This window comes from Typopeltis vanoorti, chromosome 1 (genome assembly GCF_054136105.1).
Source record: "Typopeltis vanoorti isolate ZY-2024b chromosome 1, IOZ_Tvanoo_1.0, whole genome shotgun sequence".
Lineage (NCBI taxonomy): Eukaryota > Metazoa > Arthropoda > Arachnida > Uropygi > Thelyphonidae > Typopeltis > Typopeltis vanoorti.
The window spans coordinates 44,095,189-44,115,159 of NC_143549.1; the positions used below are offsets into that span (position 1 = coordinate 44,095,189).

General features: G+C 35.9%; 1 protein-coding gene across 1 annotated transcript in view; it reads left to right on the forward strand.

The window, feature by feature from the left end:
• Positions 1-19,971, forward strand: part of LOC150109937 (proton myo-inositol cotransporter-like) — a 373,837-nt gene that overhangs the window by 304,080 nt on the left and 49,786 nt on the right. The window contains exon 5 of the mRNA XM_090399830.1: positions 8,862-9,025. Coding sequence (XP_090255956.1) covers positions 8,862-9,025 — 164 coding nt within the window. The remainder of the gene's footprint in view (positions 1-8,861; positions 9,026-19,971) is intronic.

Sequence of the window (19,971 nt, forward strand, 5' to 3'; positions counted from 1 at the left end):
TTCCCACTTAGTATTGTTGTAGAGCTATAGTACACAACATTGTGAATGGCTGATTTAAAAGCATTCCACTAGAGGTGAAATTTGATTGACATTGTAATTTGAATTACCAAGAGGAATCATCTCAGTAGTGTACCTGGAACAAGAACTGGTTAAGTAAAGATCCAATGCTTGACAAATGGAGAGGACTGTCAGAAATTCTTGTCATATCATTTAGGTCACTGCTTACAGATTCCTCTTTGTCTCTTCCAGCTTGATCAGTGATAGGCTCAATGGTTCCCAGAAATGGTAGAGACAGTAGATGAATGATACATAATGAGACCAAGGAAATCTTAATTCATTGAGGATCAAAAAAGTAGAGATTCAAGATTAGGCATCCTCTGGCAAGGAACACCAGATCACACAAAAGCACAAGTAATCTTTTGTCAGATGAAATAATGTATGGTATAGTTAAGATGGGCTGTAGTTGTGGAAGAGATTTCAAGTTTCCTTTCAGACATTTCTATCTACAACTATGTTAGAAATAATTACTTTAATTTCCCGATGTTTTGACCTCCATATGAAGGTTATCATCTGGTATATACACACACGCAGACAATGATTTGATCAATAGTTATTCTACTGGCCTGACCTCTGGGGGGGAAAAGAAAATTTAAATGAAATAAAATAACTACATCAAAGTTATATTTTATTTATAACATCATCAGAAAACAATTTCGTATGGACTGTTTTATTACAGCAAAAGTAGTGTCCTAATTTAATGAGAGTTATTATATTAGAGTTAAGATCCTGGATTACATATAATCCGATTTATAAATAACTCTTAGATGGAAAGGTTATTTGGGGTAGAATATGTGCCTTCCATATTCTTGGGATTTTTACACCATCGTTATTGTTTAAGATTACAGTGGTTGATAAGAATTTCACAGGCTTCCTTAAATTGACATTCATACCGTGTTTTAGTGAGGTAAACAACAGATGCTTTTCCAGTAAATTCTATGTAGAGTATTCAGGACATGATCAGAAAGGCTGCATTTACCATCATTATTAAATTTAATGTGCCATTTATGTTCCTTTTTTCTGATCGGCACTGTGTCCTCTTTCACCTGTTTGGACAAATTAACAGGTGCAATAAATACGGTGTACTCCAGGGTGGACAGCGGAGGAAATGGATCCTTGGATGAGTTGAGTAAGTTGTTCTTTAATTTTGCAGGAAGTTTAAAGGTGGCATTTAGGTTGTATTTCTGTAGTATTCTGTTTATTTTATCTGATATCCTTTTAATTTATGAAATGCTTACATTTTTATTGTAATTATTTTATTTTTAAGTGCAGTCTTGAAGCATTTTGTTGATAGTATTTTGACTGGAAGTCAAATTTGACTGATATTTTGATGATTTTATCTGATAGTATTTTGAGTGGAAATTTTTCAGGAAGGTATTGCTGATAATTTTAATTCATTTTTAATTGCTTGTTCACTGCAGCAAATCTTCAAAGCAGTGTTTTTTTTAGTGTGTTAATACATCTAGTTTTTGTGTTGGGTGGTGATAGGAGTTTGTGTATATATTGATTGACCAGTAATGTAGGCTTCCGTAAACAGTGAAGAAAAGACTGCCAGAAGGAAAACATGTGATAAGTGTAGCTAGAAAAGAAAGTGTGTTTTGACTTTCAATTTCAATTGGGAATTGTATGCATTTGTATTGTTTGTTTAGGTTTTGAAAGTTTATTTTTCACTTGGTTAGAGTATAATAAAATTAGTTTAATCCTTTATCCAAGTGTGAGCAAACAAAGTTTGCGCCTGAAAGTATCTTCAGGACTGGGTTAAGGTGGTACAACACCAGGGCAACTCGTTGCAAAGGGGGAGCGAGCTACCAACACTCCTATCTCAGTATCTCCTATAATGCAAAACACATCTCCTTGCAGATATGTCTATTGTTATGCATTAAGGGAAGGGCCACTACCCAGACTAGTTTAGACCTTTATTGAGGTCTCTTCAGTGGGAGCCAGGCCTAAGTGGAGATGACCTGCTTAATGCTTATGCCTGGTATCTCTACTTAGGCCTGGCTCCCACTGAAGAGACCTCAATAAAGGTCGAAACTAGTCTGGGTAGTGGCCCTTCCCTTAATGCATAACAATAGACATATCTGCAAGGAGATGTGTTTTGCATTATAGGAGATACTGAGATAGGAGTGTTGGTAGCTCGCTCCCCCTTTGCAACGAGTTGCCCTGGTGTTGTACCACCTTAACCCAGTCCTGAAGATACTTTCAGGTGCAAACTTTGTTTGCTCACACTTGGATAAAGGATTAAACATAATTTTATTATGTTTGTTTAGGTGGCTGAAGAAAGTGTCTGTCTGGTGGCCATGGTACCAAATAACAAAAAAAGTAAATGTATCCAAGCCAGACTTTGGGTTTTAAAGTAAAGGAATTTAGAGCACTTTACTTACAAATAACTTTCATGATGTTAAGCCTGAAATTGAGCGTTGGCATTACAACCTGAAACAGAAGAGAGAGAGAGAGAAATTAGTCTTGCTATTCTGAGGGAAGGTAACCTATCTTTGTGAGAAATCTGTAACACTCACCTTACCATATCATCTTCTGTGATTGTCTGTACTTCACTTTAGAGAGTAATGTAATTTTTGCTGTCTGTCTGAGCTATAAATGCTTTGGCAGTTCTTGTTAGAATTGGACAAACTGCATGAAGTTTCACTTTTTTTTCTTTTTTTTTTTTTACAAACAGTTAATTTGTACAGACAACATCTGATTATTAATATAATTCATACGTATATACAACATGGTTTAATTTTTTTTAAATTTGTTTTCTTGTATATGTTATTTCGAAAAAACTTAAAAGTAGTATACTTAGACTTTGCAAAAGTTTTTGATAGATTACTGCAGGATAAGTTGATAGCCAAACTAGAGTGGATGGGGTTGGATATTAGATAGTGCACTGAACTTGATATTGGCTGTCTGATAGGTATAAACGAGTTGTGTATGTAGGAGCAATATCCCTGAAGAGGAAAATCACTAGTGGTGTCCCTCGGGGGGGGTCTGTTTTATAGCCATTGCTATTTAAGTTGTAGGTTAATGATATTGTGCAAAATTTGAATGGGTATATACAGCTGTTTGCAGATGATGCAAAGTTGGGATGAACTATGAGGAGTGCAGCAGATGTGGCCTTACAAAAAGACTTGAATAGACCGAGTGAATGGGGATATCAGTTCAATGTTGCAAAATGTAAGCTTTTTAAAGTTTGGAAAACAAAGGTGGGATGTACAAGGGTGGTCTGAAAAGTTCTTGGCCTCGACAACAGATGGCAACACTTGGCAATATTTTTTTTCTAAGTTGGTACATCTGTCATAAGCATCCATGTGAAATTGCAAGTCATTCTATCAAGTAGTTTGTTTTATACAGCTATCTGAAGTAAAAGTGTTAAAAGTGTTGTCTGTATCCCTTGAAATGGATATAATTGAGTATCATGCAGTTAAAAATTCTTTGTAAAAGAAGGTTTAACACCAAAAGAAATTCATTCAAAGTTCATAAAAGTTTATGGGCACTCTTCTCTTTCAGTTTCGACAATTAAGAAATGGGCTGCCAAGTTTAAACGTGCCCATACCAGCCTTGAAGATGATCCACATGAAGGACATCCAAAAAGTGTAACAACACCAAAAATTATTCATCAACTGCAAGATTATGAATGATTTTTGTGAGTAATCCAATACCATATTGGATGACTGGTGAGTCAAAGTGTGTGAAATTGCTGAGACTATAGGCATTTCAAAAGAATGTGTAGGATATATTTTGCATGAAGAATTGCAAATGAAAAAGCTTTACGCAAGATGGGTGCCGTGCTTGCTCACTGCAGATCAAAACACACTAGCATGAAAATCTCTGAACGGTGCTTGGAGTATTTTAAAAGAATAAAACTGATTTTGTGCATCGATTTATTACTATGGATATGACTTGAATTCACCATTACACATCAGAATCCAAACAGCAGTCAAAACAGTGGACAGAAGCCAGTTGTTCAGCGCCAAAGAAGACAGTCAGTTCCATCAGCAGGAAAGGTTATGGCATCGGTGTTTTGGGATACTAAAGGCATTTTCATAAGAAAGATTCCGGTAATTGGACCACATGTTTATTACGATAAATAACAATAAAAACAACCCAACAAGTTTCGTAAGTCGTATGACTTACATCATCAGGGATCAAAGGTAACTAAAAGTTAAAACACACGAAATGAGAAATTACTCAAAATAGTTCATTCTATGCAGTTGTCTAACTGTTCGTTAAATTGAATATCTGAATGTAGATTCAGTGGTGCAATGCTAAGTTTGAACAATGCTGAATGCTGTCACGTCATGTTGTTCACATTCACATTGTCTGAGGTCTGACTTGGGTATATTTTTTATTATTATTATTCAGGCCTCCATGGAGTCAAAAGACTCATCATGGGAGGTCCTTCCTAAGAACATAAAGTCGGTCAAGATTCATCGAGGGGAGGTCCCCCTTAAGAAACACAGTCTATCATACCACTCCTTAAACTCATTGATCGTTCTCGCTCTCACCACTCCATCAGGCAATGCATTCTATGGTTCAACCACCCTCAATGCAAAGAAACCACTACTCGCAGTCTTGCTCACAGTTTCCTTTCGTAACTTCCAGGGATGGCCTCTTGTCATCACTCCTTCCTGCTGTTCAACCAAGCAAAAGAACTCTCCAGTGTCAACCCTGTAACCATCTCTCAACAGTTTATCACCTCTCCTTCTATCCACCAAAGCGAAAGAACTCCCCAGTGTCAACCCTGTAACCATCTCTCAACAGTTTCTCACCTCTCCTTCTATCCACCAAACTCTACAGTCCACATTCCCTCAGCCAATCCTCATAACTATCCTTGTACAGTCCTGAAACCATCTTTGTCATCCGTCTTTGTATCCTTTCTACAGTTAATTTATCCCCTTCAAATCCTGGGGACCAAATCTGAGAACAATAGTCTAAGTGTGGTCTGATCAGAGACTTATACAACGGAATGATAACCCTTTTATCTCTGCAGGTCAGTGTCCTTCTCATAATTGCAGTAATCCTCTGTGTTACCTTCACCACCTTTTCAATATGTCCCCTAAATTTCAGGTTTCTATCAACCATCAACCCCAGATCTCTTGTCTCCCCTACTTCCTCCAGTATAACTCCTCCTGTAGAGAATGCAGCATCCCATCGATGTTTCCCAAACCTCAAGACCTTACATTTTACTGCATTAAACTGACACCCCCATTCATTTGCCCATCTATCTAGCTTATTCAAATCCTCTTACAGGGCTACCACATCTGCACTATTACTAATAATCCTTCCCAGCTTCGCACATCCGCAAACAACTGAATATCCCCTTGCAACCCACTGACGATGTCATTGATATAAAGGTTAAACAATATAGGTCCTAGTACTGAGCTCTGTGGGGACCCCACTTGTAACCCTCTGCCTCCTTGAAACTGCTCCACCATACACAACTCTCTGATACCTATCAGACAGCCAATCCTGAATCCAGTTGACCAATCTGACATCCAGACCCATGTGCTGCAACTTAAATATCAGCTTATCATGTGGCACCCTGTCAAATGCCTTTGCTAAGTCTAAGAAAATTTCAGTATATGCCTTTCCCTCATCTAATGTTCTTGTAACTTTATCATAAAAGGCTAGCATATTGCTAAAACAAGAGTGCCCTTTCACAAATCCATGTTGACTCTCACAGATAACATTACCCTCATCTGCCCAATACTGTATACGGTCCCTCACTACTTTCTCAGAGATCTTAACAACTATTTTTTATCAATGCTGACCAAACTTGCTGTAGAATTAGGCCCAGGTTTTTGTTGCATTGCGTTGGAATTCTAAACATGTTTTCAAGTTTGTAGCTTCTTTAAATTTCCTTATGAAACAATTTTTTTCAATGTAAGATATGTTTGTATTTTGCCAGGGTACATTATGTCTGGTGGAAGTTGTATGGTATGCTAAGCCTGATTTGTGTTCTCTTCTTTTTTGCATGTCTTTTTGGTGTTCGTTCATGGAAATTTCCCCTGATCTTCCCGTCTGGCCTACATAGCAGATGCCACAGGAACAATGAATATTATATACACCTGGTTTTTTTAAAGGATGATGTGGAGGTTTTGGGAGATGTAGAAATCTTGAAATTTTTTCCAACGGTAGAAAAGCCACTTTGATGTTGTGTTTGTTTAGTAATTTGGCCATTTTGTCTGTAACATTCTTGATGTGTGGAAGCATGATTGAGGTCTTGAAATCTTGATTTTGTGAGATGATTGTAGGAGGTATGTTCATGATTTTTTTTGATAGTCTTCGGTTCATAACCATTTTTTTTTTTTTGAGGATCTGTGTTAAATGTTGAAGTTCTTCATTTCTTTGTTTTTCTGTGCTTGAAATATAAGCTCTGTCCCTCAAGGTTTTAATTAAACCTATCTTTTGCGAGGGGGTGGTGGTGTGAGGCCACATTAAGAAATCTTCCTGTGTTGGTGGGTTTTCTGTAGATGGAGAAGGATAATTTATTATCTTTTTCATTGACTTCTATTAGGATATCAAGAAAGGGAAGTTTCTTTATGCTCTTGTTCCAAGGTAAATTTTATGTTATTGTGTATATTATTCGGGTAATCTTCGAAAGCAGTTAGTTCCTCTGTTGTTCCTGGCCATATGATGAAAATATTGTCTACATAGCATAGCCAGATTTTCGGTTTTTTATTGTTTTTTTATTATTTATCGTAATAAACGTGTGATGCAATTACCGGAATCTTTCTTATAAACTGATAAACCACAGAAACCTTCACATACAACTAAAGGCATTTTATTTATCAATTATCTTGAAAAGGGTAAAACAATAACTGGGGAATATTATTCCAATCTTTTAACCAGACTAGATGAAAAAAATTGTGAGAAAAGACCCTGTTTGCAGAATAACAAAATCATCTTTCATTAGGACAATGCACCTGCCCAGAAACGTGTTTTGGCAATGGGAAAATTAAGGGATCTTCACTATGAATTGTTGGAACATCCACCCTATTCCCCAGATTTGGCTCCTTCTGACTTCTATCTCTTCCCAAAACTAAAATTCTTCCTCGCTGGTCAGTGTTTTTCTTCAAATCAAGAGGTAATTGCATCTGTAGAGGGGTATTTTGCAAATCTCACTGAGAACCACTAAAAATAATTTTGAAATTATAAATCCGTTTTTTTTTTTCATTGTTAGGCCGAGTACTTTTCAGATCACCCTTGTAGAATTTAATCTTGGTGAGGATATATTGTTGGAGGTGGAGGAAATGAGATATTTTTGGGTGATTGTGGATGAGCATCTGAAATTTAGAGGAACATATTGCCAAAATTGTGAGCAGAACACAATTTCGGCATTATGTGTCAATATGCACTGACTTATATAAGTAAAGAGATTCTGAATAAATTTAGTTTAATCCTTTATTAATGTGTAAGCAAACAAAGTTTGTGCCTGAGGTATTCAGGACTGAGGAACTCGTGGTAAAGGTGGACTAAGCTCTCAGTCCATCTTTACCACGAGTTGCCTCAGTCCCGAAGATACCTCAGGCACAAACTTTGTTTGCTTACACTTTAATAAAGGATTAAACTAAATTTATTATAGTCTAACCAAGTGGGAAAAAAAATTCAAGCATCTTTCTCTAATCTAGAGTAATTTAATAATAAAGTGAGACACCTTTTGGCAACTCATATAGGTAAATATGAATTCTCCATTACTTCCTCCTTAGTATCACCACCTCTGGGTCTGACTCCCACTGATGAGACCTCAATAAAGGTCGAAACCAATCTGGGTAGTGGCCCTTCACAGGGAAGGGCCACTACCCAGACACGTGGTGATACTAAGACAAGTGATGAGAGCTTAGTCCACCTTTACCATGAGTTGCCTTAGTCCTGAAGATACTTCAGGCACAAACTTTGTTTGCTTACACTTGAATAAATAAATTAAACTGAATTTATTATAGTCTAACCAAGTGAAAAAAAAACTTCCCACATAAAGAGATTCCAGTTCCATTGTATAAGGATCTAATTAGGCCACATATGGATTACTGTGCATAGATTTGGTCACCTGGTTTTCAAAAGAATGAAGAGATGTTGAGAAGATTCCAGAAGTGTTACATTGGAGTTTTTCATAAAATGATGGGAGATTTGGGGAGAACAAGAGGTCATCCCTAGAAGCTGTAAGGAGGGTGTGAGGAAGGGAGGGAGAAGCAGGTTTTTTGCATGGAGAGTTGTAAATGATCCGAATGCATTGCCTGAGAGTGTGGTCTGCAGAGAATTTGGGTGTCTTTAAGTCACAGTATGATGAGCTGTGTGTATAACAAAAGGGATCTCCTAGATGAGTCTGACTCCATGGGGTTATAGGATAATAATAGTATGTGTTTTTTTTGTTGTTGTTGTTGTTTTCAGCTTTGCCTAGAATTTTGTTAAGTTTCTGCTATCCAAGATGGAATTGATACTGAGGTATCTTCTCCTTGAAAAAGATACCTCATGTACTGTAAAGTACTATTGAAATAAGCATATCTGTTATCAGGAGTTAATATTGCCTAGAGCCTCCAAACTTCTTTCTCTTCTCTGTGAATTAGTCTTTTGGAATGATAACTGTTGGATTTATTTTAAGCTCAACCGTTTTAAAAATAACAGCAGCTTGATTGAGTTGCATTGTAATCTAATTTTTACAAAGTTTAAAGATTGTTTCTGTTAAGTTTAGGAAAAGGAAATTACATTTAGATTAAAATCATGTTAAAAAAAAAAGATTAACTGTAACTTTATGTAACAGTTTTGATATTGAAAGAATATTAATGAGTATCATTATTCTCTGACAGGTATTATAGTGCAACAATAATTGAAATGTCTGGTGTAAAGGATAGTTCAAAAGCAATATGGCTTGCTTCAGCTACTGCTGGTATCAATTTCTTGTGTTCTTTTATTGGCCTAGCATTGGTGGAAAGGGTTGGAAGGCGACCTCTGACACTGAGCAGTTTAGCTGGTGAGTGAAATGGTAACTACCTAATCTTGTTTATAAATATGTTGATTACTTCTCAACAGAAAAGTGAAATTTAACAAGTTATTATCGTTTTTAGACATTGCCTGAATAATACATGAATTATGCATCTGGTAGTACTTTAGTTTTTTAAAAGTGATTTTGCTCAACTTAACAGTAATATTATGCTTTACTTATCTGTTTCTTAATATATTTTAGTATGCATTATGACAGATGTGTAGAGAACTGTTTCTCCTTCCATGATAAATACTTTGTCATATAAAAGTAAAACCACTTCTATGTTAAATAATAAATTAAACTTTTAATAAATAACTTGATTTGTTTTGTGGTATTGTAAAAATATTAGTTATTTATTAAACTGCATCATTTTAAATTTTATATTGTTACTGTTAATTCTTTTATTCATTTATTTGTTTAGATTTTTGCTATTGCACGAAGTTCATCTACGCTACGTTGTTATATCCCTCTATCTTAATTTTTATAACCCCCCCAATCTTCCTGCTCTTGCCCTTTGTTCCTACTGCACATATAGCAGACTCTAAGTATAGTTATCGCTGACTATACGATTGTGGTATATTCAATTTCTTACATTCTTCAGTCTGAGCGAATAATAGGGAGTGAGGAATCAATAAAATGGAATTAATGGCAACATCTAGTCAAATTTGTCTTAACCTTATAGCAAATCATGGCAATAATAAACACAGGTTCGTCATTTTTTTTGAGATAGTGCATTGGCAATGATAAGATCAGAGTGTTGTTTAAGAAAGCATTTATTCTAACAACAAAATTTGTAATTACGTACTAGACAAGTAAAGCTGTTTTGTTCAACTAAATTAACTCAGAAAAATACATAGCACTATACAACATACACTGATATACATCTCTACCTACACATAACTCGAACACATTACTCAGTACTTTACAACATTAGGACAGACTCTTACTAAACATATTTACAATCCAAGAACATCAATATTGTGTGGTTACTCAGTTTTTTCTTTATAACCAGTCCATTACCACAAACAAAGTTTTCATTGGAACATCCCAAATTTTTGCCTTGGTTTGGATACTTTTTCTTTAACGTGGATGTTGCAGTACAGTCCTGGCCCGAGTAGCAACCGATATTCCTCTTTCTTCCTCTACTGGCAGCTGCTTGTTGTTTACACTAGTAGGTAACTGGGGAGAATATGTTTTTGTCTTTGATGTTTATCCATCAGATCTTGGTCAGTTGTGCTTACGTTGCGGGGAGCAGGACCTGCTGTGCTGTGGGATACATCAACAGCTGTCCTTAGGAACTGCCTGGAGAACTTCAGGCAGAAAGCCCATCAGGCAGAGACTCCAACGATAAGCCATCAGTGTACCCCTAGGGTCAAGAGGTACAAACTACAATACTTCCAGTCCAGAACTCCTAATTATCTCCCTTCTTTCTTTTAGCCCCTTAAAAGTCCTCCTCATTTTTTGTTTCAGCTCTGAAGTGTCTGCGGTGACGTCCCTCGTGTTGTCTTTTGCCAAAAGTCTTTGTTTTAGGTGCCTAAATGTTCGGAAGATGTTGCAAACGTTTTTTTTTTTTTTTTGCTGACTCACTATACTAATAAGGCATAATCCCCTTCTTCTGGTTTTTACATACTATAGTTACATAGGTAATATGGAATACATTCTACAAAGTGGTTAATTTATATTAAAAGAAAACAATACATTGTATTTTCTTTATATTTTGATTTGACACCCTTGTAAAACTGAGTTCAATATTATTATTATTATTCAGGCCACCATGGAGTCAAAAGACTCATCGTGGGAGGTCCTTCCTAAGAAACACAGTCTATCATACCACTCCTTAGACTCATTGACATCCAGAGATGGCCATCATTACTCCTTCCCGCTGTTCAACTAAGCGAAAGAAATCCCCAGTGTCAACCCTGTAACCACCTCTCAACAGTTTAACCTCCCAACCGGCCGGTGTGGATGAAATATTCAACACTCCCTAGCTTTTTTCATGGATCAAAACTTCGTCGGCATTCTACCTTTTATCATGCCATTACCTTCCTCCGCTGTTAATCTCGTTATGGCCATTCTATAGCTATTAGTGGATTAACTGTTGCTGAGTGACCTTTGTGTCCCTTCCCCCTGTCTTTATGTCTATTGTGTTGCTTAGAATTTCATTTACTGTCCTAAGTTATTTGACCATTCTTGCCTCTAAAATGATTTATTGTGTCTCTTCCCAAAAATTGAAACGAATTTCACATATGCGAAAAAAATCAATCCTGAAATGACCACTAATCAGCTTTTGCAATGAATCTATTTAGTGATAGTAAATTTGGTGTATTTTATTCTACAAATCAGTGCACCGGAAGAGTTGCACTGATTGTTCTTTCACTTTACGTATAATAATTTAATAATTTTTTTTCGAATTTTAGAATTTTCAAATGTTTGCTTTGAAAATATTATGTCAAATATTTATATTTTTAAATAATATTTATTGAAATAAATGTCCTTTTGCTTTCGTTTCTAGCGAAATAGCATTATATGGATCATCGCATTTCAGATTTAGAAACGATTTTTTGTTATTCATAAAGACAAAATAAAAAAAAAATGTAAAAATGCTAAATTGCATTACTCGGTTTCCGATCGTGTCTTTTTGGTATCAAAAATTTATATCCAATGATATTTTAGCAGTGATTCTTCGCCTTCGTCATTTATTTATTTATTTGTATTATGCATATTACGATAATATCTAGTGCATAACCTCGTAGATATGTTGAAAATATAATGTGAAAAATATCATATACGGAATGATTCAACATTTTTGCTCATTTTGAAGATTTTCTAATGCCCCCCCCCCCTCCTTCTTCTCTCCTGGAACTGAATTGCATAACTACTCTAAATTTCTATACAGGTTTGAAAGCTTTTCTAGACAGCATTCAAAATCAATTACTTCATTTTACCATTTTGACAAAAGATATACGGCAATCAGATTGTATCCTGAAGCTTCTAATTCTGTTCTATTTATTTGCAATCTAAAATCAGCTGTTCTACTGTCCGCTAAAATTATGTCAAATTTTAGAAATAATATGCTATATTTTCACCATGCAAAATTGTTTATATGCATACCACACAAAAGAAAGTTCAGTAGTATTATTTGTGTTTGTTTTGCTTTAAAAAAATCTAAATATTACTACTTCTGCTGCTGAAAGCTATTTCTGAAATAATCTACGTCTTCTAAATACTTGGTAATATCCTCTTAGCTGGAGGAAAAGTTGAAGGCTTATTACTCTCAGTGCTATTGAGAAGAAAGGGGAGAACACTAAAGTGCCTCAGGCTGTAGTGCAGAATATGTCAAGAATGTCTTCTTTCCTTTTTGATTGTTGATTACCTATATCCTAACAGAAATACTGATATTTCATTTACATGCTTATACATTATTTATGCCAAAATAATTGCTTAATTTATAATGATCAGTTTCACTTTTATTATCAAAAATTAGAAATTAAATCATACATACGTTTCATAATCTTCTTTTTTTTTGGGGGGGGGGGGAGTATAGACCTTATCAATCTGAGGATATTTCAGATAATTTATTTCATAAATCATTAGCAAGACAGCTGTTACAAACGTAAATCACTTGGGGAACATACCCATTCATTTTAGTGTAAAATAGTAGCAAAGTTTCAGTTACTTTAGATATCTAATCTAGAAGAAAATGTTATGTCTGCTGAGATTAGAATCTTACGTGAATAATTTTTCTGACATGATTTCTCTATTCGTTATAATGTAACCAATTTACAGATTTTTTTCCCTCCTGCAGACTTCATGTTATATGCAGTGATTTCTTCTTTGTACTACAAGAAAAAAAATCAGATAACAGGAGAAAAATATGTAGTATTTTCTTTTCCACTGGCTGAATTTACAATGTTCTTTCTTTGTGTTTTGAAGAGAAAGTGCAAATGACTTTTTTCTTACTATTTTTGCCATTATAACATCTCATATAATTATAAGAGTGACATTTTACCATTTTTCTCCCACGCGAGAAACAGAAATAAGGTAGTAATAATATTGTTGATTCTGCCAAACTTCATTGTAGCAGAAATTTTTATTACAAAACTTTGTAATATATATATATATATATATATCTATATATATATATATATATATCTCCGAAACAAGAAATTTGGAACCCATATCGCATCAATGTTGAGTGTTGGCAAGGTGAAAATGTTCCCGTTATTATTTATATATTTCCTTTATTAACCAGGGGGCTATGCCCAACCCCCCTATGTTCCGGTATGGTAGACCAGTTCTCCTTCAATTGTGATAACTCGAAAGGGGGTTCTGCCCCTGAATTCTGATGACTCGAGTAGCCCCTGAGTTTCAAAACGTTTCGATAAACATGACATAAAAAGGCTTATCATTTTATATATATATAGGGTAGATTTTATTTCATTATTTTTTATTGTTTTGATGAAATACTTTACCTGGAATACTCTTTCCAGTTTCTCTGTGTCATAAAAAGAACTTAAAAATTAGCCTTCAAGATGAAAAAGAAACAGTGCATTCGGTATCTCTCTATCAATATTTGTAGTCCTGAAAAGGACTGTTTTGATGGCCTTGAAGACAAACATTTTTTATTTCATGCTGTTCAAGAATTTAAAATTCCTGAACAGCGTGGAACACCTTGAAGCAAGGATAAACACACAAAGCAGTTTTATACTCAGGGCACCAGATTTTTGTTTCCTTTCTGATATTTTTTTTATTACATACATAATATTTGCGTGCAGGTTTTTTTTTTATTAGCCATTGGTGGCAGATTTTCGGGATAATGGTTGGAGTTAGCAGCGTTCAACCTCAGATGTCTGGCAGGATTTCCTGTTTTTCTGCTTGCTGAAGAAGGTGCATGTTCATGCAGCAATGCTTTCGCAATTTCTATTCTGTATTCTAGATATGTTATGGTAGACAAACATTTTTTCTTGTACAGGAGGAAACTGTTCCAAATAACAAAATCCAAACACTTCAAAATTCAAATAACATGTCCAAACACTTTTTTGTAATATTTTTTATGCTGTTTCCTCATTACAGAGTAGAATGATAGCTGCTGATCGCACCTGTCGACTCAACCCATAGTGTTTTTGTATGCACACACACAGCAATGGGTTTTTCTTTCTTCAAACCCATTAATTTGCCACGGATTCCGTTGATGGATTCTGCAGGGAAGATAGCAGAAAAACATCTTTTTTGGCTTTCCAACGTAGTGCAAAGACTTTCCCTCGCTGATAAGTTTGGATTTCCCCCTTCGATAGCTTTCCTGAAGCCAAATCTGGAGGCATATCTTGCCTTTTTGCATTTACAGTACCATAACTATCTGTACGATGCTGTAAAAGCAAATCAGCGAGTTCAGGACACACATATATAGTAATTATCCATTATAATGCAGTAACTTTTCCCCAGTAAAGGGTCTAGTAACTACATTACTGCACGCATCGACAAAGGGAGATCCGAATATTTATCGTGCTCGATTACAGTTTGCTTTCCCGTATAAGGTTTGAAATCCCAAAGATATCCACTTTCCGATTCGCCTTTGAATGGCATAAGGCTTTCATCGATACTCAAGTCTCTCTCAGGAATGTAGAGTGATCTACATTTTTGACGGATTTTCATCAGAAAATCATAAATTTTGTTGAGGACTGGGCAAGGATGTGTTGCCTGATCGTATTCCTCATTATTCTGAAAATGCAAATACTTCATGATGAGACTGAATTGTTTTTCAGTCATAACATCACGAAACATTGGCGTGTTCAGAATCCAGTCTGTAGACCAATACATTTCGAAAGCCTGCTCTCGAAATGTATTTCGAAACTTCGGGTTTTCCACTTTCTTTATTCTGATATTGCATTTGAAGGATGACAGTGATTTTAAATATTAATTTCACCTATATCCGAATATCACTTAATTTCCTGATTTATAATAATCAGGAAATATGTATATTGTCTGATTTATAATTTGCTAATTTATAATAATCACCACATAGTTTCAGTATCGAAAAATTAAAGTTATGTGGAACAATTACTAGAGAAAAATAACGAATTAAATAAAAACTGTACCTATGTTTCTAAGTTTTCGGGTGTGTGATAGTAATGCAATGGGGGGGGGGGTTAAACTATCAGAGGCGAAATAAAGTTCAATTCTATTGTAAAAATATGGAAACGAAATTTCACATTTGATATACATATTTCGAATGATAAAAATAAGCAAATGTATCGCTTACTTTAAAAATTGGAGAATAAAATATCTGAATTATGCAGAAAATATAAATTTAAATCATAACTGTTAATTTCATTTTGTAATGACCAATTATACAAGGAAACCAAGAAAGTGAAAGTACAGATTACTATACAAAAACATGAAGAAAAAATTTAGTAATATGATTAAAGAATTTCATGTTATTCTCTATAAAGCATAGTTGCTCAAGCGTGTCCTAAAGGAAATATGTGAAGTATTATTCGATTTCAATGGTTTTGTACAAAAATAAAATTAATATAATCTGGAACGTCGGCAGCCGGGTTTCTTTTCTTTTTTTAAAAGAATATTTCAAATAATTATTGTGAATTAATTTCTTCGAGAACAAAGAAAAATCTTTTGTCTAGTAAGCGATTAGAAAAAAATTAGCACAAAAAAGTAAAAAATTAAATTGGTTCTCCAAGGTAAGGCAATATTTAAGTGAAGAAATTATGCAAGACCTTTATTTTGTCCAGAAATTAAAATTATATTGTACAATGAAAAGAGAAAACAAAAATATAAATAATTTCTCTATTTTTAGTCTATCATGTATAACTAAAATCCAGTTCACCAGCATGGAACAAGAAAGTCCGTTTCTTGTTATAGGCAACTGAGAGGCAGCTACAAACGGGAGATAATCCGATTAACCGTTCTCTTCAGTGTGAGGGTTTATCACATCTTCTAATGGACATGACAGTCAAATTACACTTCTTATCCAGGTTCTTTAAACAGGTGGGCTGAATCATATCCAGATTTAGTTGGACGTCTATAGACGTCCTAGCCAGTAGGGAGGTTAAAAGTCTCAATCATATCACCTCTCCTTCTATCCACCAAACTCTGCAATCCACATTCCCTCAGCCGATCCTCATAACTATCATTGTACAGTCCTGAAACCATCTTTGTTATCTGCCCTTGTATCCTTTCCACGGTTATTTATCCCCTTCAAATCCTGAGAATAATCATCTAAGTGTGGTCTGATCAAGGTCTTATACAATGGAATGATAACTCTTATCTCTGTAGGTCAGCGTCCTTCTCATTATTGCAGCAATCCTCTGTTACCCTCACCACCTTTTCAATGTGTCCCCTGAATTTCAGGTTTCTATCAATCATCAATCCCAGATCTCTTTTCTCCCCTACTTCCTCCAGTATAACTTCTCCCATAGAGAATGCAGCATCCCATCGATGTTTCGTAAACCTCAAGACCTTACATTTTGTTGCATTAAACTGATACCCCCATTCATTTGCCTATCTGTCTAGCTTATTCAAATCCTCTTGCAGGGCTGCCGCATCTGCACTATTACTAATAATCCTTCCCAGCTTCGCATCATCCACAAATAACTGAATATCCCCTTGCAATCCACTGACAATGTCATTGACATAAAGGTTAAACAATATAGGTCCCAGTACTGAGCCCTGTGGGATCCCACTTGTAACCCTCTGCTTTCTTGAAACTGTCCCACCATACACAACTCTGTTACCTATCGGACAGCCAATCCTGAATCCAGTTGACCAATCTGACATACAGACCCATGTGCTGCAACTTAAATATTGGCTTATCATGTAGCACCCTGTCAAATGCCTTCGCTGAGTCCAAGAAAATGGCAGTATATGCCTTTCCCTCATCTAATGCTCTTGTAACTTTATCATAAAAGGCTAGCATATTGCTAAAACAAGAGCACCCCTTCACAAATCCATGTTGACTCTCACAGATAACATTACCCCAAGTTAACTAAATTAGCTTATGGTGCGAGATTTTACAGTCTGATGGATCAAATTGATTTGTCTGAATATACAAGGTGATCAAAATTAAAGTATCCCTGTTTAAGGCCTTGTGGAGTACCACCCAATGATCCAAATGCTGCGAAACTTTGCAGGAATATATTGTGCATCATGCAGAAGTGATATCTGAGGAGGGAATGGATATTTTCAAAATTCACCATCATGGGCATTGTAAATACCAAATGCATGGAATTTGCATGTCATGCAACTCAGCAGGTGCCAGGAGGGTTTAAAAAGATGGACATGAAATTTTTCACTTCTTTCTAGTTAATACCTTGCAGTGATGGCACTAACCTTTCCCCAGTGTGCTTTGCTGAAGTTGTACTACCTAAACAATGTAATGATGTTCTCCACAAATTTCATCACCTGAAGAAATGTCCACTATCTCCATGTGCTCTGTGATGAATGATTAGTTATTTTGAGAAACAGGATTGTTGGGATTTAGACCTAGCAAAGGTCGCAAACCAATCAGTTCACAAGTGAATGAAATTGTTACTGCCATGGTGGAGCAGATTATAAATAACAAGTTTGGTTCCGGAAGTGCATGTGCTGTATCAAGACACATGGATGTGCCTCACACGACTGTTGGAAAATTCTATGAAGATTCTGTATTTCTACCCACTTAAGATAATTCTGACACAGGAGTTGCACCTGCAGGACTTCGAAGGTCAACTGATATTCACTTTAACATTCCTTGCTTGAGTGGAGTTGGATGATTTTGTGGGGAGATGAGGCTCATTTTCACCTGCATGGAGATGTGAATACCCACAGTTGCCAGGTTGCTGTGCAAAAAACCCACATGCAATCCAACAACTTCCTTTTGCATTCACCAAAAGTTACTGTCTGGTGTGGGTTTACAGCTTCATTTATCATTGGACCATTCTTTTTTGAGGACATTTGCCAGTTGGAGCCTGTGACCTGCTCAGTTACTGCCAAGAGGTGTTCGCAATATGATACACAATTTTGTTGTTCCACAGTTACAGCAGTGCCTGTACAACATGGATTCAGTTATTTTCATGCAGGATGGAGCATCTGCACACATCACTCAATCCATACAGGAGGTTCTTAGAGAACATTTCATGGTAGCCAGAGTTGATCAGCCATGCATTTCCCACTGCATGGCTGCTTTGTTCACCTTATCTGATCAGATCTGGGGATTTCTCAAAGACGGGGTTTATCAGGATCATCCTGATATCTTGCCGGTGCTGAAGGACAGCATAACACTGTGTGTGTGTGTGTGTGTGTGTGTGTGTGTGTGTGTGTGTGTGTGTGTGTGTGTGTGTGTGTGTGTGTGAGAGAGAGAGAGAGAGAGAGAGAGAGAGATGCAACATCAGTCCCAACCAGCTGTGTTCTCCACTGAACAAACATGCTGTGCAAAAGATGCAGTTTGTGGCATACTGGGATGGACAGCACATTCAACAGTGCAACTCATGAATGCATAATGGAAGCAAATAAAAATGTGTTATTTATGCTTGTCACTTTTCTCCTTACACACACAGAAAAATTACTCTACCTACATTCAACACATCATACAGTGCCCCTGGTGTTGAATTTTTGAACTACTTTTTTTTTTTTTTCTCAGATATCACTACTTCATGATGTGCAGTGAATTCTTGCAAAGCTTCGCAGCATTTGGATCACTGGTTGGCATTCCACAAGGCCTTAAACAGGGATACTTAAATTTTGTTCACCTTGTATTACTTACTTAAAATAAGGGCTTATTTAGCATATTCATAGTTGTGCATTACAGAAGACCTATACTGATCATTATTCACACAGCACTTGTTGTGCTGCTTTATCTTTAAGCTCTTTCACTGACAGCTCGCTCATATGTACCTCTTGCAATTCATTCTGCTTGTTCTTCCAGTGGTGACTCCTTATTCTTTCTCAGTCTTTTCTCGAGATATTGCATTGCCTGCTCTGGTAATTTTGCATTATAAAGCAAGTAGAAGCAGTCAAAAGAGCACAAAATATCAGTCTGATGTTGAAAAACACACTGACAAGCAGGAATAAGAATCTCTGTTTATTTTAATGTGAGCAACATTTGCTGTAGTGTGTGCTCAAATTTAGTTGTTTGAGTTTCTAGAGAATGGGGAAGTGTATGTGTGTGGTGGATAAACTCCCTATATGAACAGGCTGAAAATTTCTTTTGTATCTATTCTCTGATGAAAACTCCCTAAGAAACTTGTTTCTATCATATCTCCTATTCTACAACTAAATTTCATCAGCTTAAACTTTTAGGTCTGTTCCTATTGGAACGTTCCACAAACCAGTCACTATCTTGTTCATCCACCTCTGAATTATATCCACCACACACACTTCCTCATTCTATAGAAACTCAAACAACTAAATTTGAGCACACACTAGAGCAAATGTTGCTCATATTAAAATAAACAGAAATTCTTATTCCTGCTTGAAGTGGATTTTCAACGTCAGACTGATATTTTGTGCTCTTTTGCCTGCTTTACCAGAGCAGGCAATGCAATGAAATTCCAAAGGAATTACATTCCCTGCTCTGGTAATTTCTTCCTTTCTAGCCTGATTTTGTCTTACTTACCATGATGTTTAACTGTTAACGCATAAATAAATCTGGGTTCCAGAAATTCAGAATTACTTATTAAAGGAGTTGATTACAAGATTAGGTAGCATTGGTAGTAGGAGGAATAAAAAAAAGATTTCCTTTTTATGTTCATCCTACTCAAAAAGTTTGTAAACCTACTAAATTTAGTAGCATGAGTCAGCTTAAAGTTCATGCACTTTTAGCTCTAAAAACCAAACATTAAGGCATCTGATATGCAGTGGAGTCTCTTTTATATCTCACACCAAATACTTAAATTCATCTTCTGACTCATAAAAATCCATGTGACTGTGGCATTTGAATCCAC